General features: G+C 37.1%; 1 protein-coding gene across 1 annotated transcript; it reads left to right on the top strand.

The window, feature by feature from the left end:
• kazald2 (Kazal-type serine peptidase inhibitor domain 2) lies at positions 1 to 26,127 on the top strand. The gene is made up of 4 exons (XM_028801529.2): positions 1 to 914; positions 16,193 to 16,353; positions 17,192 to 17,339; positions 25,668 to 26,127. Exons 1-4 carry the CDS (start codon positions 446 to 448, stop codon positions 25,769 to 25,771), a joined length of 882 nt encoding a protein of 293 aa, XP_028657362.2. The 5' UTR covers positions 1 to 445; the 3' UTR covers positions 25,772 to 26,127.
• The last annotated feature ends 510 nt before the right edge of the window (positions 26,128 to 26,637 follow it).

The following is a 26,637-nucleotide window of genomic DNA, read 5'->3' as shown; positions in this document are numbered from 1 at the left end:
GTACAGCACCTGGACAGGGAAGGCTTTTCTTTATTCATTTGGCTCTTTTTTGCTTTTGAAACAGCACTGATTAGGATTACTTTTGAGAAGAAACCATTTATTATTAGGCATAGTTGTCCAGGAGAGGAAACGATTATAGGTTTGCATGCAAGGAAATGTGAAGAACTTTGCAATGAAGAAAACTGATTGACCAACTGACTTGCTTTTAAGATTTGAAAAAAAAAAAAGTTTCTTCCTAGAGAGCAAGGTAAAGAACACTCAGAGAGGCTCTTGCAACGACAGTTCAGGTAATCTCATGTTAGAGTTGTATTCTTTTTTAACTGTATTCATAGAGTTAATAATAGCAATTAAAACTTTATGCTTTAGGAAAACAAAGGAGTAGTAAAAGGTTTCTTCTTATTTTTTGTACTGTTCTCCCAAGTGGTTTTTTTTTTTTGGACAGAAAATGGTTGGCAGGATGTTCATTGTAGGGGTTATTGCACTGGCTGTTGCACACAGCATTCCAGTTGAAAGGTTCCAGCATCTGGAATGGCAACGGCTGCTGGAAGAAGCTGAGGAGTGCCCAAAATGCCAGGTCGAGTTGTGTCGACCTCCTGTGGGATGCCCAGCTGGACTAGTGCGTGATCACTGTGGATGCTGCTGGGAGTGTGGAAATGCAGAGGGCCAACTTTGTGACCTTGATGCCTCAAGCAATTTCTATGGGAGATGTGGGGAAGATCTGGAGTGCGAGATCCAAGATGAAGATCTCTCTGCTGGAGAGGTCCCTGTTCCACAGTGTGTGTGCACCAATCAAGAGATCATCTGTGGAACAGATGGGAAAACCTATGAGAACATCTGCAAGCTACGAGAAGCTAAAATCCAGCAGACTAAAAGAGAAAACCTGACAATATCTCACAAAGGGCCCTGCAAAACAGGTGAGATATTATATATTATTTATTACGTTTATATAATGTTGTAGTACTTATACTTAACCTAAGCAATATTTATGAAAAGTAATTTTACTTAACAGTTAGGAGTGAAATTTATGCTGGAATATTTGAAATACATTATGCAGCAAAAGAAATAGTGATGAGTTAGTAAAATGTACGTATCATGTATAATGTGATTTAATGAAAGAGCAGTCATTTGTTATATGATCAGTTTTCATTCCCATATCTTGAATGGCTTGATGTGCTGAGTATTTCTGCCTCACTGGTTTTGATTGCCTTCCTGCCACAGTAGAGCTTGCATGTTCTACCTGTGTCTGTGTGGTCTATCACCAGGAATGTTCGTTTGCTCCTGTGGTATATGAATTTGTCTGATGTGAGTGAGCCTTCTTGTGTACATTAACCAGAAAGGTTAATTATAGTAGTATTGTGTTTAGGGAAAATAGTATACTGTGTTTTTTATTTCTTATCACATATTTACACCTTCAAATAGAGTATGCCTTGTGTGAATAATACAAAGTGTAAACTCTGCTGTTAATCCATCACTTTTTTAAACCTACTTAACCTAAATTAGAGGGTTGTAGGGAGCTGGAGACTAATCCCAGCAACATTGCAAACAAGGCAGCAACCAAGCCTGTATGAACCAATTATTCACAGTTAAAGCTTATCAATGGGTGTCTGTTTTCTGTGCAAAGTATTTACTTGGTTATTAGTTGAAATTACCATTTGTAAACTACATGAGTACAAACTGTTAGACCTAATTCTATAACATTTGAGGTAACTGAACATTACAAATTTTCAGATTTACAGTGATAGGTGTTTCTCAGTACATACCTAAAAAGTTTAAACAAAATACACTTAGGTAAGAAATATTCAAAAGTTAAGTTTACTTATGTGCCACACAAATAAGAAGGACTATCCAATTTAATTTCTTTTCACTTTTGAGCTTCCACATATGTCTCAGGTTTTTGATTTCCATGCTTTACCACAAATAATTGAATGAAAGTGTCATCAAGCTTTATATTACCTATACTCCTTTGCTGATGTTATTGTTCCTTATATAGTTCAAAAATTCTAAAGGAAAAATGGATTTGGCAAAAAGAACAGCTTTGGCATGCCCGTTTGTGTACATTAAGAAAAACATAATTAGTTAAATGCATACGTATCACAACCTTATACAAATACAAAATGAACTGCAAATCTTTGCATTGCAATACTGTATAGCACAAAAGTATTATACAAAATTTCTTTCTGATTAAAATTAGGTAAAAGAAAAAAAGTTCATCATTACAAAAGTAATAATTCTGCAACCCAAATGCACATAACATAACATAGATAGATAGATAGATAGATAGATAGATAGATAGATAGATAGATAGATAGATAGATAGATAGATAGATGTGGCTAAAAGTGTAAATTGAAATTCTTTTTAAAAACCATTGAACATACCAAGACAAACAATATATTTATGAAAATAAAAATAAAACAAGAATTAGTCAGTTGCACCCAATATCCGAGCAGAGAAAACAAGAAAATTATGTACTACAGTATGTTCTACTGATTTGCTTGCTGTACATTTTAACTTTAAGTCTTTTAGCCACATAAATATTAAATTGTCACTAATGACAGAAGAAAATCAAATTAGTAGTTTGCTAGCATGAGACTGGTTTCACACTACGTGAGTTTCTAGCCTGCTGATCAATGCATAGGTGCCTCAGGATTACAGACCCTGCTGGGTCTCAGGGTGTGACACTACTATGTAGCTGTAAATGACCTGAATGATTAGCCTTGTAGACAGAGATGATGGAAATATGTATCTGTGATGAGTTGAGATAAACTACCCCACATGTATCTCCATGTGAAACTTTACATATGAACAACTCAGATTGCTCTCGACACCTCAGAGAATGCAACAAATGAAAGCCCTTTGAAAGCAATAGTCCTTACAAGAGTGCGAGATTACAGCAACCCTGCTTGATTTCACAGATGTTAAGAAGGATTCTGTGTGTTGTGAAATTAGCACCATTTTACCCAGCACTCTCTTACAAACAATATTTGTATAGCACCTTCACAAAGCCAGAGTCAACACAAGGCATGACAAGGAACCAAGCGTTCACAATAGGCATTTATTACTGAATCATGCTGTGTTCAAATAAATAATTCAAAAAAGTGAAAACATAACAGAAAACAAATAAAACTAATTAGAAACATAAATTGAATTGAAAACTAATGAAGAGCAGTGGGCTAAGTAATAGATTTCTAAAAAAATTCTATTGTTAAGGTAATAATAATCTTAATATAAAAAGTTGAGTTGCTAAAGAAAAGAAAGGAATGAAAAGAAAGAAACTGTAAAATACAGTATGGAACAATAACATAAATGGGGATTTGTGGAAATATTTTGAATTTCTATTTTAAAAAATAAACACATATATTTAACAAAAAGCAATGGATATATTCAGCACCAGTATTCTGCAAATAACCTGTTTAAAGAGTTTAAAAGGAAAGAGTCAATCCATCCATTTACTGGCATCCTGATTCCAACCATCCATTATCCAACACGCTATATCCTAACTATAGGGTCACAGGAGTCTGCTGGAGCCAGTCCCAGCCAACACAAAGCGCAAGGCAGGAACAAACCTCGGGCAGGGTGCCAACCCATCGCAGGGCACACACACACACACACCAAGCACACACTAGGGACAATTTAGAATCGCCAATGCACCTAACCTGCATGTCTTTGGACTGTGGGAGGAAACAAAAGCACCTGGAGGAAACCCACACGGACACGGGGAGAACATGCAAACTCCACGCAGAGAGGACCTGGGAAGAAGTGAACTTGGGTCTCCTAACTGCAAGGCAGCAGCTACCCACTGACATCTGCGGGGCGTCTCCTTTTTTCTTCTGGTTCCATGTGGCTAGTTACCCTCTTCCCTGGGCTGAAGAAGGAAAGAGAGAGACAAGTCTGTCAGCAGCAGCACCCCCTCTTGCCCCAGTGGGGTATTACTGTGTATATGTACCTGTGATGAGCTTTGGAGGTGTCCCTCAGACACAAATGCATGAGAAACATTAACAAGATTATGCTGGCCGTCTGACCTCAACATATCAAGAAGATATGTGCAATAAATGGAATAGGGTAAAGAACAAAGTGCAGTCAAAGAGAAAAGAAGAGTTACGGGACATCCTTCTGCTTGGAAGAAGACTACTTGACAAAACTATATAGCAGTGCACCTAGGTGAAGTGGTACAGTTTTGCATTTCAGAGGAAGCCATCTGAAATACTGACTGAAGGCTTGCTAGTTTTACTGTGATAGTGTTTATGTATGTTTTTCTAATGTTGCATTATGCACTTACTGTACAGATAATGACTTTAAAAATAATTTTCTTCGGTGCCCTGAGACGCTTGTTCAAGACTGTATATACTGTATTTTACTCGTAAACCCATTTTTAAAAATGGGTTTTACTTTTAAATGATTATTGGGAGATGCTGGAAAGTCTGAAAGCAACAGGCAGAAGGCAGGAATCAAACCTATTTGTCTATAACCAAGTACACTCACACTCAGTTTACACACATCAATTAATCTAACACATATATTGGGAATATCAGAAGTACCCAGAGTATCGGAAGAATTAGCAGACTCTACACAGACAGTGGTCTGCACAAGAACTGAAAACAGTTTCAAACAGGAGCTGAGAGGCGGCCATAATAGTTAATCTCACAGTTTGTGATTCCTATGTATATAGTCTGTAAAATGTAAAGTACAACTGAATTATATTTGAGTCTGAGCATGTAATGAGCCAACATCTTGTATAAAAAATGGAGAGGTTAAGTGTTCTAAATATATGCAAACAAGTAAAAATGAATACCAATTAAAACGTTCACTAAAATGTTGCATGCTAGTGTTAGATTTACGAGGACCCTGCATATTTTGTGTCTTTGCAAACTAAGAGATTGTTAGAGCTTAGTTGCATAAAAAACTAGATAGACTGTTGACCTAAATAGAGGACATAAGTGCACAACAATAGACAGCTATTGATATATCCAGAAGTTAACAATGACTTCAAAATCTGACCCTAGTTCAAAAAGCCATTAATATAAAGTGCATTAGCACAACAACTGGTAATATATCATCCACGATGTCAGATGCTTACAGATTCTCAGTTGTGAAAATAAGCTGAAAGAACTGACACAGTGACCCCAAAACACCACTGAAAGACTGTCCACACTTGCATGTGACTGCTAATTGCCCCATTGCTTTTATTCTATTCTAGGTGACAGCCATCTTGACTTCTACTTTCAACTGTTAAGAGTTGGGTCTAAATACTTTGTATTACAGATTTTGCTTAACTTTTAGATTTTATTATTCTGTCTTTCACAGATGTTTATCCGGCTTTGTGTGTGCACAAGTATTATAAATTGTTTTACTTGTTATATAAAGGCTGCAATCCCGTATAGAAAACTGCAACCTTTCTTACATTAAGCTGAAAAATGTATGGCTTGATTTATCTGATTATGCTGCAAACATTGATTATTTTCACATTCATTGACAGACTGCAATATGTAGTATTTGCAATAATATCATAAAAAAATGAGATCATATACACTGTATTTATTAGTGTCTAAAAAGACTGTACTGTTACATGCTGAATTATAACTAAACCTTGTTTAGACTATGTATTTTATTCCAAAATTATCTTACAACCCACATAAATTAAATATGACAGTTGGAATTAAAAATACCACAGTTCAGTGTCATGATAACATGGATAATAAAGCTGTGTTTTACACATCCACATTTGTAGCCTTGATTACATTAAAGTACTTCGAGCATGGGAAAGGAGCTATATAAATAAAATGCATTATTATTAATAATATGGGACAGAGTGGTAGCTTTGTGGCTAAGGATCTGCGCTGATATCTAGAAAATTGCCAGTTCAAATCTCATTACTCCATTAGGCCCTTGAACAAGGCCCTTAACCTGAAAATTGCTCCTGGGTTGCTGTACAATGTCTGACCCTGCACTCTGACTCCCATAAGGTCATGCAAAAAGATAATTTCCCCTTGGGGATTAACAAAGTATATCAAGTCAAAAATTATTATCATTGCAGTAATGCTCATACATTGACTGAAACTTAATTTTAATTTATATACAGTACTTTTAATACAGCACCTATATATATATATTTGGATTTTAGCCTACAATAGACTGGCACCCTGTCCAGGAGTTGTTTCTACCTAGTGCCCAATGATTGCTGGGATAGGCTTCAGCTCCCCTGCGACCTAGTCCTGGACAAGTGGGTTAAGAAGATGGATGGATGGGAATTTTATTCTAAATATCTCTTTGACCAGAATATACTAAACTTGTACATTTGGTTTAAACTCCTTGTATACACAGCATTATTAAAATAACATTATTAATTTACAGCAGAGCACATCTCACTTTCATTCACCTGCATGTGATCTCAGCAACAAAAACACGCTCCACTTGTTCCTTTATAATTGTTTGTGTTTGCCTTGAAAGTTGATGAGTGACAGACATAAAGAGAGAGACAGAGAGAATGAGAGACCCTCATTGACATGGCGGCATCAGCTTGTTGGACAGGTAGCTGCCACTAAGGGCCATTAGACTCTGTCAGCTGTTCATAGAGTTCTAATGAAAAAAAAAAGAGTTTTCAGAGGAATGAGTGATACTATGTCATCCCAGTATGTTAGAAGGTAGGTGGCCCAGCAAATGCCATGGTAGAGAATAAATGAGGCCATGTCAGCCTGGCAATATGATTGAAAAAAAACCTCCTGACCATTAAAGATCTACAACATAGTCTCAGAATGGATGAATGGGGAATGTGTTGAAATTTTAAGATGTCAGGAAGTGAGATAGATGCCCAGAAGTTTGAGCTTTACTCTGCTGTGGCTTTACCCAAAATAGGGCTGCCCCTGACTTCAGAACTGACTGTTTAGACAGAAATTCACTATTTAGGTAGAAGTGGGCCTGGGGTGGATTTTTGGGAAGCAAATGTCAGAGGTGAAGAGAAGAGGAGAAGAGAAGGCATTAGAACATAGTGCCAATCCCTGGTCTAGCATGTAACTGCCATCACCATTTTATATATATATATATGTAATTAACATTAGGGCTGCTGCCTCAATGATCTGAGAGACTGGATATGAATCCTAAACTGGTCATAGTATATGTGGGGCTTGTACATTGTCTCTGTGTCTGCAGAGCTTTCCTATCAAGGACTTTGGTTTTCCTTTAATATTCCCAAAGACATGCAGGTTAGGTTACTTGGCAAATCTGCATTGGCATTTAATAATTTTGGGTGAATGTATTATTGCTCTGCAACGGACTGCCACCGTATCCAGAATTGGATTTGCACCATTTCCAGGGTTGGTTCCTAGTTTCCTCCTGATGCTGTCACTGAAGACTCTGACTTCTTCTTCTTCTAGTGGCTGCTCCCATTAGGGGTTGCCACAGTAGATCATCTTCTTCCATATCTTTCTGTCCTCTGCATCTTGTTCTGTTACACCCATCACCTACATGTCCTCTCTCACCACATCCATAAACCTCCTCTTAGGCCTTCCTCTTTTTCTCCTGCCTGGCAGCTCTATCCTTAGCATTCTTCTCCCAATATACTCAGCATCTCTCCTCTCCACATGTTCAAACCAACGCAATCTCGCCTCTCTGACTTTGTCTCCCAACCATCCAACCTAAGCTGACCCTCTATTATCCTCATTTCTAATCCTGTCCATCCTCGTCACACCCAATGAAAATCTTAGCATCTTTAACTCTGCCATCTCCAGCTCTGTCTCCTGCTTTCTGGTCAGTGCCACTGTCTCCAACCCATCTAACAAAGCTGGTCTCACTACTGTCCTGTAGACCTTCCCTTTCACTCTTGCTGATACCCGTCTGTCACAAATCACTCCTGACACTCTTCTCCACCCATTCCACTCTGCCTGCACTCTCTTTTTCACCTCTCTTCCACAATCCCCATTACTCTGTAACTGAAGACTCTGACTATTGGGGAAAATAAATTAATGAATTTCTACAGAAAACAAACTGCCTAGAACTATGAAATAGAAGTAAAGATATGCTTCAAGTGGTAGCATTAGTACACAGCGTCTCCCCCTGGTCTGGCAAGTAATTACCATCACCAAATCCCTTAAATTGTCTCCTAAACGCATGTGCGTGACAATGCATATATAAAGTATTGTGAAACGATTAGACTCGACACACTTAAAAAGGTTTGGGGCAGCCACCCGTACAATATCCCTGGCTGCAATGGGTTTTGAAAATTAGTACAAATATGTCTTTGATGGGGGCGGCACGGTGGCGCAGTGGTAGCACTGCTGCCTCCCAGTTAGGAGACCTGGGTTCGCTTCCCGGGTCCTCCCTGCGTGGAGTTTGCATGTTCTCCCCGTGTCTGCGTGGGTTTCCTCCGGGCGCTCCAGTTTCCTCCCACAGTCCAAAGACATGCAGGTTAGGTGGTTTGGCGATTCTAAATTGGCCCTAGTGTGTGCTTGGTGTGTGGGTGTGTGGGTGTGTTTGTGTGTGTCCTATGGTGGGTTGGCACCCTGCCCAGGATTGGTTCCTGCCTTGTGCCCTGTGTTGGCTGGGATTGGCTCCAGTAGACCCCCGTGACCCTGAGTTCGGATTCAGCGGTTTGGAAAATGGATGGATTGATGGATGTCTTCGATGGAGTCCAAAACAAGACTGAATAACTGTTGTTAAGATGGTGGCTTTAAATGCAAAGACCGTAAGTGATGAGACGGAACCAGAAGTGACATGCTTCTGGGTGCCAGAACCGGAAGTGACGTCTTTAGGGATGAATCAGGCAGGATTTCTTGTGTTTGGTATGGCAAGATAACATAAGAAGGTTTAGTGCCACCGCGCCACCCGGCCTGGTGTGGAATTACCCTCACTTGGTCCATACAGCCTCCTCCTACTTGCACGTGTGTGACAGTATATACAGTATATTATATCAATATGTGTGTGTGACATCTTGGGTGAGGGCGGAAGCAAAGGAGTGAGTTGTGCAACCAGATTGGAGGTGGTTCATGGCCCAGGCAAACCTCTTTTTCTTATTTAGTAATTTTAGCAATAGCTTTTTAGTGCCATTTGACCTATCAAACCTGTTCTCTCCTTCTCTCCACATTTGAAAGTCACATTTGCTTACTACAACTACAGTTAAGCTATGCTTAAATCTGTAATCCTGTGATGTGCCTATCATGCAAGCTATTGACTCTCAGAAAGCTGCCTTTTGATTTTATTGTGGCTTTGGGTCTTTCAGACCTGTTCCTCTCAGGGTCCTCCAGTTTCCAAGTTCCTTTTGAGGTTGCAGGAAACTGCTCTCATTGACACAGTGGCTTTGTTTGCAATTTTTCAAAAGGAAAGAACTACACTTTTAACGGGTTTAATGGTCTGTCTGTCTCTGTGAATTGCTTTTTCCTTGCCATTATGATAGTAATATATGGGGCAATATTGCAAAAATTATGTTTCAGAGGGTACAGCAACACAGTTTGTTCCAGCACTACTTTTGTAAGTAATCAGCAAATGTTGGGACACATGTAGGAATTGTTTGGATTAACATTCAAGGCTTAATTAACTTCTATGCTGCCGAAAAGATGTAAATTATTAACCTATTATTTGTTCTCCAAAAAGGTCTTTTTGTATAACTCTGGAAATTGCATTATTTTTTAGTTTTTGGCAACCTAAACTTTTTTTTTAACCACTTACATTTGTTTGATTTCAACTTATTCAATGGACTTGATAACTGGATAAATGGAGATGATCTAAAACTTTTGACCGGTTGTGTATATAAACAGCAGAGGTCCACTTTGGTTTATTGAACCTCTTTGCTGTCACCTATTGGCATGTGTTGAAATATCTTTCATCCCCATTGACATTCTCCTCTTTCTATATCCCTGGAGTAACTACTTCCATGGAATTCTCTTTGAATGTAGTAAGGCAGTTTCCTTTTTCTTTCCTGGCGCAATGACAAATATCTTCACCCTCAGAGCCTACTTTTCTCCATTGTCAGACCCTCATAAGGCCCTGCCACTGTTCTGAACTGACACTATAGCCTTCAGTCCTTGACCCAGCCAGACATCCCACTTTAATATGTACACCCATATATAACATACAGTGAAACAAGATTTTATGGTGTTCATGTGCACTTGATACCAGTTTTTAAGGTAGATCTTCTAGTACGCTTATTGTGTGTATCACAAAGAAGATCTACAACATTACTTTGAACAGAACATTTAGAGTATCAGAGGAAGCATAAATCAGTGGAATGACACACTGCTTGCAGCTGACAAGAAGACCACTGTCAGCATAACTGTGAACAGTGAGGCCATTAATTGTGACAATGCATTGAAAGCTAATAATAAAATTGTTCCAGACTTCTATCCTCCTTATATAGTTACAACTTCATTTAAAATACACAAGTCATTCAAAACCCTTGAGAAGTGGTGCCAGAATAACAAATTCTCTTTCAATATGAATAAAATCCAAGAAATGTTTGTGGAGTACATGAAGCAGAAGAGATTTGTCTACACTCCCATGTACATTCATGGTACGAAAGTAGAAATGGTGAATTGCTTCAGGTTTCTTGGCATATGTATTACAGGTAATCTGACTTGGTCTTTGCACACACAAAAATGATCAGGACTGCAAGCCAGCACCTTAGTTTCCTTAAAGAAATTTGTTTGAAACCAGGTGTGGAGGATGGCCGGGACCCTTGCCCGGCTGGGATGCCTCCACGCGGGAAGAACCAGGGGAGTCATCCTATTCAGAGTGTTACCTTCCCCGGACCGCTAGATCGCAGCCCCCCTGGGATGCAGCAGTGCCTCAAACTACCGCAAGGCTTCAGGGGCGTTGGAGTTGGTTACAGCCCTGTTGGGATCCAAGGGTGCCGCCAGGGGGTGTTGCAACAGCTGCTGGGCTCTCTTGGGTGGGTTTTCCATCACAACCGGAAGTGCTGCCAGAAGTAGGTCAACGAGTACCTGGATCATTTCCAGGGGCGTTATAAAAGGAGCCAGCAATCGTTACTCCTGGAGCCAGAGTTGGGAGGAGGAGGACGAAGCTTGCTGAAGAGGAGTGGAGGTGAAAAGAAAAGGACTGAGAGATAAAGAGAAAATAAGAAAGGAAAGTGTGTGATTGGGCTGTTGGGGACATGGTATATAAATAAATTCACGTGTGTTTTTTGGACTTGTGCCTCTAGCGTCTACCTGTGTCGGGTTAGCACATTATAGCGCCATCTGTCTTCCACACATGATACTCTTACAAACTTAAACAGGTATACTGTAAAGCACATTCTGTCCATCTATATTACATAAGGTTTGACAACTGCTTGCTTCAGAGCCACAAAGGCCCGTCAAAGGGTGGTAAGGACTGTGGAACGCATTACTGGTAGGGAGCTGCAAGCTAAGCAGGACATTTACCAGACATGCTGCCAAAGGAAAGCTCTGAGGATTATTAACGACTTCAGCCACCCAGCATACAATCTGTTTAACCTGGTAGGCACTTCCTTTAGCCACAGGTTATCAGGCTCCTCAGTAAAACTGAATACATGACTTGTTGTCATTTAACTACCTGCATTTGTTTTAAGGGTATTTTCGGGGCAATACTTGTACTTATTCTAACTGTGAAATAACAGCTGTCTTATGCAATTTTCTTAATGCAGTATTTTACACATGGCAGTAACTGTGTAAGATTTATGGTTACAGTACCATACTGGTTTAATTTGATTTAATTATTTACTTATTATTTACTCACTCTACTAGTATTTATATATATTATCATATATTGCAATTGTATTTTGCCATTTAATGTCTATTACCTCTGTCCCATGTTAATATTCCTATGCATGTTTAATAGCTGACTGAGATTAGTTTCAAAACATTTCATTGCCCATGGTGGCTTAATGTTTTTCTGTGCATATGACCATAAAGAACCTTAATCTTTTAACCAAAACAGATGGCCAGGATATCAAAATATATTAAATATTAAGCAAAAGGTAGTATGTTTCAATATGATATGTGAGAAGGTGGTACAACCTAATAATTAGCCAGATAAGCAAACAGGATGCAAATGTGCTGAATTCATTCCATCAAGTGGATCAAAAGGATTCTCTAATAAAGAGCATCTCCATGTTAACTGCTTATGATCAGATACAATAAACAAGAAACAAATGAAAACAACTCCGTCCATTGGGCATCTTTACTTAGCCAAAAGCTTTCTTGTGCCAGTCATCCGTGTATATCATGTTTAACTATATTACTCAGTAGTTTGCTCTGGATACTCACGACCCCTTTGCCCGAGTTCCATCTTGAGAATTCTTTTCTTTAATGTTCGTCACTTACCTTGACTTTGCTGCATTAAATTTATCTAAGGGCCTAAACAGTTGTGTTTAATTTATGATGTGTAATAGACAATATTCTCTCATGCATAGGGAACGCTGAAGCAAGCTACAGTAACCAATGACTAATAAGCCACAATGAAAATAAAAAACTTTCATACTCAGTGATACAAAACCTCTTTTCAAAGTTACCATTGAATTTATTTTAAACTACACAAATCTTGGCTTATAATGGCCCACATAATGTAATGTAATCGAATATTTGGCAACTACTAGCCAAAATTACTTTTCAGGTAATTTGAATTGGTAGTGGCTTTGTCTGCTGATGAAATGGTTACTTTTAACATCAAGTAAAAGTCTTAAATTCATAATAAATTTATTCGGACATGACTTTGTCTTTAGGCTGTTAGACTGCATTATATTTGGCATGACGATAATTACTGGAATTCTTAAAGATGAACAAAGTCAACATTTCATTGGTGATCTTTTGCTAATATTTTGCTGTGAAAGCATTAAGTATTTACCCTTAAACCTGGTTTTGAATGTGATATCCTGACCTTGCTGAATGTCTTTCCCAGATAGGACTGTCATTTTTTGCAATAAAAACTATTGAATGCAAATCATTTTAGTAGTTTTGGAAATGTTTGTGCTAATACATTCTAGGATAATTTTTTTAAACATTAGAAAGGACGGTTTTAGCCATACTATACATACAAAAGAAGGCACACTGAATTCAAAGTACCATTCTATATTCGTAGTTAATATGCTGTGCATTAGAGGACTGGTAAAGTTAATTAGTTTCTTCTCACAAAAACAGATCTTAAACCGACATCAGACACATCCAGCAAATGATCAAACACTCAAATAATAAATCCACATAACATCAGTCAAGAGATAGCAGCCACATCTAAATGTGGTCTCACATATTTGACTACTGGCTTTGAGTCACTCTTGAATAGGTTGAACAAAGCTCAAGTACCTGACAAAATGCTTTAAAAGGCTTCTTTCAAAATGATATTATCACAAAATGAGGAAAAATAAAATTTTGTAGCCAAGCGAAAACATTTTACATAAATAAAAGAGCTTGTTGAGGAAGCTCTTCTGATGCAGCAGACAAAACAGTCTGGCATTGCAGCATTTAATGGAGCACTAACCTGCATTTTTATGACAGCATGTCAAACAAGATAAGATCCTGTGCTTATCCTGTCCCACTTGTCCTATTATTGAACTTAAACACTCTTTCATTTCATCTGTTTTAACTTTGGTGTAATGAAAGAAAAGAGAATATATACATTGCTTTTTTTTTAAATAGAAAGTTAATTTAGAATGGCATACTTCAGAAGGGTTGAACTAAGTAAGGAATGCAGCTAAAGCCAACCAAACCCTGACATAACAACACATTAAGTGGGAATAAGAACATGAAAACAAAGACAAGCTCTTTTAAACATAAGAAATTAGTTCATAAGTGAGATGGGGAGAAGTGACACCAAAAACAATTCCTGAAAGAGTATTGGGAAGTGACATTACAGAGCAGACATAGTACTTGAAATAGAGAGAAGGGAATTCTGCAAAACACAAGAATGTAAGAAATACCACAAATTAACTACTTGCTAGCTTATAATTCCTCCAGCCAGTTTTTATCAATCCATCAGCAACGTAACCGGGAAGCTTGATTTAGATTACCATCGTGTAATGAAACGCTTCCTTTCTGTCATTAAAGTAGTTTATGCATTATCTTCTTTTTGACACCCACTGCACGCCCAACATACCTGGAAAGGGGTCTCTTTTTGAACTGCCTTTTCCAAGGTTTCTTTCCTTTTTCCTTGTCTTCTTAGAGAGTCAAGGCTGGAGAGCTGTCAAGAGGCAGAGCCTGTTTAAGCCCATTGCGGCACTTACTGTATTGTGTGATTTTGGGCTATACAAAAATAAATTGTATTGTATTGTATTGCATTAGTATTATGATGCATAAAACTGCAATGCCTTAGAACATTTTCAATGCACCATGTAAAAGTCTCATGTTAAGACTAAATACATTTGGTTCTATCAGCTTATCAGAGTGAAGCTCACTAGGTGGGCACACTGATTAGTGTTGCTGCCCTAAAACTCCACAGTTCTTTTTTGACAAAGTATTCTTGATGCATTTATGTAAAATAATAAGGTATTAAATTCTGCGGTGGGCTGGCGCCCTGCCTGGGGTTTGTTTCCTGCCTTGCACCCTGTATTGGCTGGGACTGGCTCCAGCAGACCCCCGTGATCCTATAGTTAGGATATAGCGGGTTGGATAATGGATGGATGGATGGTATTATATTTTGTTTATTTAGAAACAAAATATTATAACAGATCACAACTCAATCAAATAAATAAGAGTAAAATATGCTGAAAAAAATTATTTTAAAATTGAAAAAAAAAAACCCAAATAAAATTGCATCTAAATTGGGTGTCACATTTGGACAGTTTATTGCAGTTACTTTACATATCCAAAACACTGCATTTAAAACCTGGCTCAGCCACTGACTATTTGGAAGTCTGCACATGCGCACATTGCCTGCATGTGTCATTCCCTGGTATTCTAGTTTTCCATCCACGTTTCACAAGTTAAAGTTAATTGTACGAGTGGTATGAGTGAGATAGGTGTATGTGTGTGTATGCCCTGCACTTGACTAGTACCTTTGTGCCATACTGTTGTGCTTTATGGGAAAGCAAATCGCTTACAGAGAATGAAAGATGGGAAAACGGATAGAAAATGGCTGTGAATCAGCAGGGGTTGAACAGTAAGCCTCAATACAAAATCCAAAAAATGTTAACTTAAATCACTAGTCTAAAATGCCTTTCCCTAACTTCTGAAGCAAAATAAAAATTCAAAAAACGTTTTGTTTTCAATCCAGGATGGAAACGCTTGAAACAGTGTGGTGTTAAGCTTAAATAAGAAGATGCACAGAAGTAAATGTCCAAACGAAGACTGATCAAGTGGTAGCAAAGATGCATAGTGTCCAACAATAATATGGCCGCAGCCATGACAAAACACAAAGTAATGGTGCCCATGAAACAAATGAATAAGATGGCGTCTCATTGAAGTAATTCTTGTAACAACTAAAATATAAGGGTAAATCAAAAAATAAAAGCAATTGGGAAATTACTTTTGTTACCACGATGAATAGAAGCTGCCACAATACAACACATTCACGATGGCATATGAGTAGTTTGAACGTGCACAGCACAGCACTCTGCCATTAGTCTTGTTAAAGCCAACATCAAATGAACATGGACGCTCCTATGCAGGATTGCACTATTGTTGAACAATGCAAATGTGTAATATTGTGTCAGTTTCTATCTGTTGTGAATAGAGTATAATTTTCAAATTGCCTTTACTTTTTAAATTTATCCAAGTGCTTATCATAAAAAATATACTAACACTCTAATGCAATAAGATTAAGAAGGTTTAAAAATTACTAGATTGGGCAGAACATGGACGTGATTTATTGCTGTTCTTTGCAGTGGTTCTAATCTTGTTGTGTAGCATAGTGATCTGAGCTTCATATTATATTCAAGATCGTAGTCAGAAACAAACTGAAAGTAATTGAAATATTTATTTTACTTTTGTTAAAGAGTCTAAGTTAGGTGGATTGGCAATAATAAATTGGTGCTAGTGTGTTGGTTGAGGTTTGTGTATTGTATGTGTGCGTGCGATGGACTGGCACCTTATCTGGGGTTTGTTCCTGCCTTGCGCCCTGTGCTGGCTGGGATAAGCTCCAGCACCCTCTGTGACCCTGTTAGAAAATGACTGATTGACTAAATGGTAACAGTTAAAAATGAAATTAAAATATTTGTACTATATATGAGTGCGTGTGAGTATACTCACACAGTATGTTTTAAGATGCACACAGCTCAATTCTTCTCGTCTTTTTCTACAGCACCCTTAATTTCGACACCACCTCGTGATATCATAAATGTAGAAGGAAGTGATGTCATCTTTGGCTGTGAGGTTTCTTCTTACCCAATGGCATTTGTTGAATGGCGGAAGGAAGGACAGAGCATCTTTTTGCCAGCAGATGATTCCCATATGGCTGTGCAGGTAATTCTGACAGGGTCAGTCAAAGCAAACAGGGAATTAAAAAGAAATTCCAAACACCCATAAAGATGAACAGGTGTGCTGCTACTCCGAAACTGCCTAAGGTATTGTCTTAATAAACTGCTAAACAGTAAAAAAAAAATGCTGCTTTTTACAAGTGCCTGGGGCTTGTTTTAGAACATTCTTAATATATTTTGTCTAATTGTTAGTTTGAAATATGCTAGTAAATAATAATAATGAAGTTCTATTTAGCTGTGTCATTAAAATTAAGCAAGATAAGAGAAGAGAAAACCAAATGGCCAGGCAACTCAGGCTGCTGATGTAAGACTTTAAGCTGAGATGCAGATAGCACAGTGCAACACCTCCAGGGACTGAGGATAAACTCTCAGCCTGGGCACTATATGTTCATGCATAGATTTTCCCTGTGTACTCCAGTTTCATTTCCAAATCCCAAAGACATATGTGTTAGAATAATTTGTAACTCTAGACTAACTTAATATAAGTGAATGGCAGTGTATATGGACTACCGTCCTGTTCAGGCTTGAGTCTTGCTTTGTGCCTCAAGCCAACATGATAGAGTGCAGTTCTCCAAAAATATGTAACGAGTAAGAATATTTGGAAATAGATGTATGTTTTTTGTACGCAGACATCAAAAGAAGGATGGAGAAAAAAAACGATTCCCTGTTACCTTCAATAGAAACCCAATATTAACTCTTTGTTTGAGTTGCGGAAAAGCCACACATGTGACAGACTACAAAATATACACCATTAAAACAGAAAAACAACAATATTGAAGCTTAATTGCACTTTATAATTCTTTTAATTGTGTTATTTTTTTTAGGCCAGAGGTGGACCACAGCGCTTTGAAATCACTGGCTGGCTGCAAATACAGAAGATTCGAAAAGAAGATGAAGGCATCTACACCTGTTTTGCCAAGAACAAATATGGAGAGGTTTCTGCCTCTGCAAACCTTCAGATAATTGATATGGGTAAGTTTGTGAAAAACGGCAGCAGAGGCCTTCCAAGGTTTTGTTGTTGTTTGGGAAGTTTTATTATATTAAATTCACAGTGGGATATTAAAAAAGATTTTTTAAAACACAGTGTTTTATTTTTTAATTTGAAAGTATTTTGTTTCAGGTAACACATGAACATCACATGAATGCCAAACATAATCAATTAACTTTAATCAGAGCTAATTTGGAATGATTTTAAAGGCATGACACCTCACTCTTTCCTTTTCCTGCTGCATTGAATTTAGATTAACTAAGTTCAGAAAATGAACACTTCTGAAATATCTGGGCTTCAAATCACGATATCCATCTCTTTCTAAACCCATTCAATTCTCTTCAGCAGGCCTATACTAGCAAGCATCAGTTTCAAGGTAGAAATCAACCTTGAATGAGGAACCAAGCCATATTCATGCAATAAGCAAGTCTATTGCCATGGAAGGAAAGAATTGCTTGACAGCATGCCCAAGTCATTAGTACAGTGGACACAAATTCATTTAGAATAGATGTAATTACTCTGACAGCTGATGTAAAATTTTATGGGCAGACTTTCAATTTTCATTTGTTTTTTTGATGTAAAGCCTCAGTGGCCACAAATGAGTTGAATTAACATCTCCTCAAGACCTTCTGAAGAACTCAGCTAAACACAACTGTAAAGAATTACAGAATGTATACCCAAAAAGTAAAAAAGTCATGTTCTTGATGGTTCCTGAGCCTCATTAGTGTGTCTGCATAACCTCACTAAATATTGTGGTGAAGTAGTAGTGTTGGTCCCAAAAATACTATCTAGAGGGGCAATATCACCAAAACTTGGCTAGATAAATGGGCAAACACAGAAACTTTTTAAAAGTATAAAGATTTTATTTCTACAAAAATTCTCGATGTGAAGGTCTCAATGAATACAAAAGGCATAAAGGAGTTGCCTAAAACTGCAATGCAATCGAAAAGTAAAAGGTCAAAAAAATCCCTTCGATCACAATAGGCACAAGGCACAGCAAAAACATAGAACTCACCAAAACTCCGTAGCATATTCTAAATGAACTGCCAGAAACTGTGGGAGACCCTATGGATGTATAGAACAGAAGGCAGCTCCTGGCATTGTTTAGCAGGTGAGCCCCATCGCTTGGGGGACCACCCACAGAACACATAAAACATAACACAGGCATAGACAACACAGCAGATAATAACCAAAAGTAACAATTAAATAAACAAATGGCATGAAAAAGAGCCAAAACAAGACTTTGAATCTCAGTCAGGGGAGGAACCCTGCATGAAACATGAGATGAAGTAGACATTGCATAAAATCCCACTTTATTAACATGTATGACATTATCTTTTATCCCTATGGACCCAATTGAGGACACCTGTCTACCTCGACAACTTCAGTACACCAAACAGGGCTGAGTTGATCCATACACATGCATTGTCAAGCATGGTATTTTCTGAAAGCTAGCTTCAGTGTGTCAGTTCAAGACTTCCAGCCTACTGAGCCCTTTGTTATATTCTGTATATCACATTTGTGTGATTTCATTCTAAATTTTATAATACAATGGCTTTTTGACTTTTCAGTTGATGTCAAATGTTCTGTGTTTATTGTGCAGGGAAACTGCAAATTTGTTTATCCTTCCTGCATCCACCACCAGTCATGTGAGTGACATTGTAATGTGTGGTGTGTGATATCTCCACATGTAGTACGGTAATCACGTTATCTTTGTATTGGGGTAACAAACAAAACTCACAGTTTTCAAATTGTGTTTTCTACTTTCACTTTTTTTGCTTTTTGGTCTCTGTTTGTACTATTTGACTTTGACTTTTATCTTCCATTTTGGTTAGTTTTTTGTAGTAGTTCTGATCCTTTGGTTCAGACTATCTCTTCATACATTGATAACTCATTTGCCTAGCCTTTTATCTCCTGATCTTCCTGCCTTTTGTCCTTTTTAAAATACAAGCTTGTCATCTTTTTAAATTATTTTTTCCTCATTCACATAAAAGAAAGGGTCTCTCTTGTCTTTTTAAATATTGAAGGAATAGCCTACTTTATAGTCTCATGATTATCACATTTGTTTGGAGTAAACATTTACTACATGTGTTATGGATTGTTGGATATTACATTGTTGTAAGTTGACAGCAGACTTTTAAAGATGACTCAGTTTTTGCAGAAGACAGTGTAGTTGGGTCAGTGAAGGGGTGATGCTGTGCCTCCTTTTCATCCTGGTCATTGAAACTGATGTCTTTTTCCATTGTTATTTTTGTATGATGTTTCTGTTATCATGTTGTGTTTATAGAATTGTGGAGGCTCCATCCCCTATGTCTAGACAAGGAAGATACAGAACGTGAATAGGTTTATAGGCCTGTAATTATGACTGTGATTTGTAGGCATAAGGTACATTTGCAAAATCTGGCTATCCTTACCTTTCCAAGGATTTACGTTCAATTTTTACGCCTTTTTACACATTATCCACATATCTTTAAGTTTTTTCTTCTTTACCTATGGGTTCCTCCCACATCCTAAAAGTTTTGCATGTTATGTTAAGTGGCAACTTGGTAAGTGTGATGTGTCCACCTAAGACTGGCTTCTCCATTGTCCCTGATGCTACCCAATTAGGCACCCACTCCCTAAGACCTTGTAGTGGCTAAGGTAGGATAATAAAATGGATGAAGGAACAAATCCCTATCATTGTTACTGTGATTACAGAGCTTATGAGCATCATGTCAAAATTACATATTGAAAAAATGTAAAGGTTTATAGAAACAATGTTTTGGAAGTGTTTGTAACCCACTTTTAATTTTATCAGTGTGCAATTAAAAATTGTAAAGATTTCATATTTATTCTCATTTGCAACATTCACAACATGAAGATGCTGACAACAAACAAAATGCTTCAATATTTTAGTTAAAAAAACATTATTTACATGATTTTGGCTGATTTAGAAAGGCTGTTTTGTCAGTAGTATAATTTTCTCAACAAAAACTGGTTTGTTACACATATTTCAATCAATTTATTTACATTTACTTATTTGGCTGATGCCTTTCTCCAAGGCGACTTACAATATTTTATAATACAAACAGTTACATTTCTTTTTGGTTTTCCAATTGGAGCACAGGCAGGTCAACTGACTTGTAAGTTAATCACACAGTGATTATCACAGTGTCAGTAGCAGGATTTGAACCCGCAACCTCAGGGTTTACTGTCCAACAACTTAACCACTGCACTGCACTACCTGTATCTGTCTTATGACCTGTCTTGCAAGAACCATAGCTTTTACAACAATTTTCCAGAGCAATGTGGTAGCTGTGTTTTTGCTGTAAGCTGCACAAAAATTTGTAGCCTCAAAATTTGGGCAAAACATCTTCTAAAATCATTACGCTAATATCTTTTAGCATTTTAGTATGTAGAATAGGTAGGCACAAAGCATTCTTTACTCATAACTGAAAAGATTGAGTTTGGTGAGTCTGGTAGAATATGACATTCTTTCTAGTCTATGGATGGACACAAATATTTGTCTCTCTATATTTTTGTTTGTGATCTTGTTTCTTTTTCAGACGTGTTCTCATAAAATGAAAAAGCACCTATTGCTTAACTCAGCTCCCAGTGGACTGGTTTATTTGAAATTTGGGGCACTTTTTTTCAAAGATATTTGTCTGGAAAGTTCAGTTTTCAAGAATAGTGTGCTGTACAAATGTTTGAATTTTTATAAATTTAACAATTAAAAAAAATAACAAGCATTGGAAATTTTCAAAAATCATCTGTGTGTTCTCAATTACTAAGTTACCCTTTCAAATTTACCTTGAGAGCGGGTATTTCAGTTTGTACATTTTCCTCTTTTACATCTGATTGTTGCTGTTAACGGTGAAACAAATCCCTAATTCAAATTATTGAAATGCCATCAGAATCATGGCAGACTTTAACGTACATTAGAGTTTAACCTTATATTGAGTACTTCTTTTAAAAATGTTATGTTTAAAACAAATGAACAGCAATTAGCCATAAACCTTGCACAATAATCTGTAAGTTTTACATTGCTACATGATTTTGTAATATGCTATAAGAACATCTTTATGTATTGTACTATTATATGTAATAACATTCTATTTTATATATGACTTAATTCTTTCAAAATATTTCATAAATTAATCGTGTTAGCCTATGTTGTAAAAAACCCGGAGTACTAGAAACTAGTGAAATCTTTAGAAAATAAACTGAAATGTAGAGATGTCAGGTAATTGAAAGGAACTACTCTGGGCATCTCTCTCCTAGGAGGATTTGTTTTGCAGACGTGCTCACATCGCTTGTGAATTAGCAGCATAAAAGTAAAAGGGATACCGTTTTGCTGATGTTAGCGGCTAAGTGACTTTGTCATTCTTCAGAGGTTTCATTTTACCGAATTCTTGCATCACTTGTGTATTAGCAGCGGGAGGAAAAGTAAAAGGGATACCGTTTTGGTGATGTTAGCGGCTAAGCGATGTTGTCTTTCTTCTAAGGTTTCGTTTCTGCTGACATGCTCGCCTCACTTATGTTATTAGTGGCTAAGCGAGTTGTCTGTTTCCTTGGAGGTGGAGCCCTTACCCCGACTCCAACTCTCACTTCTCAGGCCGGACAGAAACACACACTTCCACACGTAGACGTTTATATATAAGATACCTTGAACTTATGAATGAAGTTTAGTAGCTCTGAACATTGTATCTTAAGTCTATTCTTAACATAAAACTCTGCCTTGAAGGGTTAACAAGACAAAGGTCAAATTTTCAAAAAAAATCCCCATAATCTGCAAGACAACATCAAGCCTCAAATCTACAGAACAGAAATGAGATATCCTGTTTTCACCAAATAGAAGAGTTTTTACAATTACAGTTATTTTCCAAGGGCACAATTTAGAAGCACTGCCAGCATAGTGTTTGGTAGTCCCAGTTACCTTTCACTGCCAAGAAGCCATTTGCCTGGGATTCCAATTCTTTATTTGGCAATCTGCCCTCCCATCAGGGGAGATACTTGCCCTGACAAAACCTTATCATGAAAACACGTTTGAAGCCATTCCCAGGAAATGTAAGAGCTACCATTAAACAATTGTATTGTTCAAACATTGAGCTTGAAATAAATAAATAAATACATTTTAAAACTTTTTGTACTAAATCAGTTAACTTTTTGAATTAGGGGGGATGAAAGACAAAAACATTTAAAGTGAACATGATGTTGTTAAAGTAGACAAAACATACATTTGAAAAAAAAGCCTTTAATGAATAATTGCTACCAACAAGCCAATAAATTGCAGAAATCCCTTGACATATTTTAAATTTTAAATTCATTATTTAGAAAACAGTCTAAGTCCCAGACATATAAAGAAATTATAAACCTATCAGAGTGGTATCAGTCATAAGCTCAAAATGCCACTAACAATAGAAATGCCTATTGATCTTATTATCACTCCCGTAAATCTCGAACTGCAGCAGCAGATGAACTTGTAATTCCGAGAAGTCTTGCCTTGAGAAGATGACCTTATGTGTCTTTTCTTTTATTCTTAAAGAAGGAAAAGTGCATTGCTGAGATAAACACACTGATAAAGCCGCATTTTTGATTTGCAATCCTTTTATTCTAAGGAAACTATCCGAACAGTAGGTTTAAATTTTCAGTTAATTCAATTCTTTTTACAAAATGGTTTCCTTTTGAAGATTTTCAGATTATGGAAAAGACAGTATGTATTTTTATTCTAGTCTATTTCTCTTTAGTTTCGATAAAACCGGATATTTCTAATTACAAAACTTCCATCAATAATATCCACTATGCATTGCTATTTCATGGGCAAAATGTTTGTTTCAAGTAATACAATTATTATTTAAAGTGTGGCAAGCAGTGATAACTTAAAGAATGTTTTTAATGATGTATGGGTGAGACAAACAAACCTTCCACCTCCACTGTCTTAGACACTGAAGGTCTTTATGTTTTGGTACATTATTTGTTGGAGCATGGTCATGTAACTTACCTACCAAACCTTACCAAATCTAGATCCTACTAAATGCACCAAAATAGCAATAATCTCTGTTCTTTAACTGCAACTGTCCTGTTGTTCACATAAACTCAATTGTATTAACAAAACTTGGTCTTTGTGGCTACAAAGGGGTCAGAACATCTTGGGAAGCATGAGTCTGCAGGTGATACCATCTTTGGCTGCAGTACTGCTTTGCCTGACTTAATAGGACAGGTGCCCATTCTGTACTGGGGTAGAGGGTTGTTTGTACTTTTTCATATTGATCAAAAAACAAAATAATCCACATTAATAACTTTAAGAATTTACATTAAAGCACAACACATTATCCATCACCCATTTACTAAATCAGCTTTTTCCAGGAAGGGTAAGAAATCTCAAGGGGCTAAGTCAAGTGAATAGGGTGGATGGTCCAATTTGGTAATTACCCAGGAAGTCACGAATACTGAGTGCATCATGACTTGAAGCATTGTTTTTTCCTTCAAACAGAATCATGTAACTTTTCAGCACTTCTAAATGGCATTGTTGGTTGACTGTTTGTCCATGTTCAATGAATTTGCAAATAAAATAACAAAAACATTTGAATTTTACCCACTCAGGCGACAGTACACAGCCAGTTCATAAATTAAATTGTCATACCTCATACAAGATATCGCCATCTCCTCAGAATTTCAGACACAGACCAGAAATTTCCCTAATTAAATATATTTTTGAACTTTACACCTTAGGTAAATGTATGGCCACAGAGTCAACCACAGGTTGGGCTTGTATCAGGAGGGTTTAGATGACTTTTCCATATATTCTGCCCAACAGGATTCTTTGTTAGGAAAAGATCCCTAGCAAAACATTAGTGGTATAAACACTGTGTGATTAATTAATGTCTAGGCCATCTCATTTTTTGCTTTAAGAATATTTTTTGTGTAAATATTCACCAATCGAATATTACAGCTGCTTCAGCCTTCTTTAACTTATGCATCTCCATCTCCATCTACGTGTATTGATGCTTTTCTTTGAACTATTCTGTTCAACTTTAACCTTCCAGTGACACACATTTTTCTTCTATAACCAATTAGAAAGTTACCCAAGTTCCCTCAACTTTCAACTTTATCTGTCTCTGATGTGAAACTGGTTAGTTTTTGACAAATATTCAGACAGAACCTCCAGGGTATATGAACACATTTCAGGGAACTTACCCCTTGATGACCTTATAGAACCATGCAAAAGAGATCTTTCAATTGAAATTTCAAATAAGGAGTAGAATTCAGCCATTTCTACAATATGCTCTAGTTTGGTATGTACCAAGCATGCCATAATTCAACAAAAAATTGTTCATTGTTTCCATATGTGTTGTCTAAAATGGATTTATGACAAGATCTAACATATGAGTGATGACATCAAGTGCCTGTATTGCTAGGTCACCTGCTTTGACGATTTTCTACACTCTGTTTATTCTGGGTAAAATTTTAGATAGCCTCAGATATAAATCACCTTGAAAGCTTTAACTGCAGTATTTGGAGTAATCTCAGATAAGATAAAAGTGTTGAAACCTGCATACTTACACAAATATTTATGTGAGATTCCACTGGAAAAATCTCAGAACATCTTCTATTATTCTGTGGACAAGTTATGTTCTATATTATCTCAAATTGGGCAGCACAGTGGCACAGTGGTAGTGCTGGTGCCTTGCACATAGCAGGTCCTCACTTTGTGGAGTTTGCATGTTCTAACCATGTTTGCATGGTTTTCCTCTAGGCACTTCGGTTTCCTCCCACAGTCCAAATACATGCAGGATAGGTAGACTGGCAGTGCTAAATTGGCCCCTGAAGTGTGTGTGTGTGTATGTGTGTGTGCTCACCTTGTAATGGACTGACACCCTGTCCAGGGGTTATTCCTGCTTTGTATCCTATGCTGGCTGGGATAGGCTGCAGCTACCCTGTGACCCTGTTCAGGTTAAAGTAGGTTTGGAAGATGGATGGATTATCTCAAATTGAAACACACATATTTTGTTAATGAGGAGCTGTTCAGAATTCTTTTCAGAATTTGGCAAGAATTCACTCATTTAATTCTAAAGTAAGTACATCAGGCCAGTGTTGAACCTTTTCATTTTATTTTCTGTTGTCTCTTCAGATGGGGCTCTCTTGTCATAAATCTGTTGAGGCAAGTACTGGGTGTCATGGATTGTCTTTAGAACTTAATATTGTACTTGTTCTCTGTTTTGATTGAATTGTGTTTTGCTGTTTTTGCTTTTTGTTCTTTACATTGAGAAAAAGCAGAACCACACCATATAGCAATGATTTCTCTAGTCTTAACATTTCCTTTGTATTCCCAGATTCTCCACTGGCAAGTAAGCTGAAGCACTACAAGACAGGGGTCTTTGACATCACAGATGATGATGAAGATCTTGAGGAAGGTGCAAGTGGTTACAGATACTGAAATATGCAAATCTCTACCGAAAGTCAAAAATAACATTTCTTTACATTGAGAAAATTGCTTAAGTAATTTTTTTTCTATCCTCATTTTGTGATAAAACACCAAAAAAAGCTTCCAAACACTAGGGGCAAAATTCTGTTGTTGTTGCAATACAACACTGATATGATTTGCATAGGCATTTATGTGTATATAATAAATATGACTACTAGGAAAAACAGTGTGTGTTTCTTGTGTGTTGTGATGACAATCACAAAAAATTGTGCTTACAAAAATGTATCTGTGAAAACATAGAAATAGCTGTTAGAAAAAGAAATTGTACCCTGATGCTCACTTTTTACTGTAAATAAAAAATATACATAAATTTCAATGGTGCTGCTATCTTTCATTCACATTCATTGCAATTTTACTTTTTACATGAAATAATGGAATTTATCTGTTATACAAACAATTATTCAATGGATTTTAATTGATGAAGTAATTAGCAAAGAATTTTTATTTTATATTGCATAATTTCTTCAAATCACACTTATCAACTTGATACAAATTGCCAGAAATGGCAAAATGCAGCTTTTCAGTAATAAAGAAAAATTATAAGCATGGTGGAGTTGCCTCATAACTAATTGTGCCTAAGATTTTCCACCAGAAAAGTCTTCATTTTCTATTGCACATTTATTCTGTGGCTGATTCATTAGTTTGTGCTTCTTCATAGCCCTGGCACTGGCTTGTTCCTGTGGGCTTAATTTTGGTACTCAGATTAGATGAAAAAGATACAAAGGTGTGGCTACCTGGTGACTCAAAAGGGACCCTTAAGGACTGAGTGTGTTGGAGTTTCAACTGCAGTGGGCTGGCATCTGATCCAGGTTTGGTTC

This window comes from Erpetoichthys calabaricus, chromosome 5 (assembly GCF_900747795.2).
Source record: "Erpetoichthys calabaricus chromosome 5, fErpCal1.3, whole genome shotgun sequence".
Classification (NCBI taxonomy): domain Eukaryota; kingdom Metazoa; phylum Chordata; class Cladistia; order Polypteriformes; family Polypteridae; genus Erpetoichthys; species Erpetoichthys calabaricus.
The sequence above is the reverse complement of the archived record's forward strand: the minus strand, read 5'-3'. Positions and strand labels throughout refer to the sequence as shown.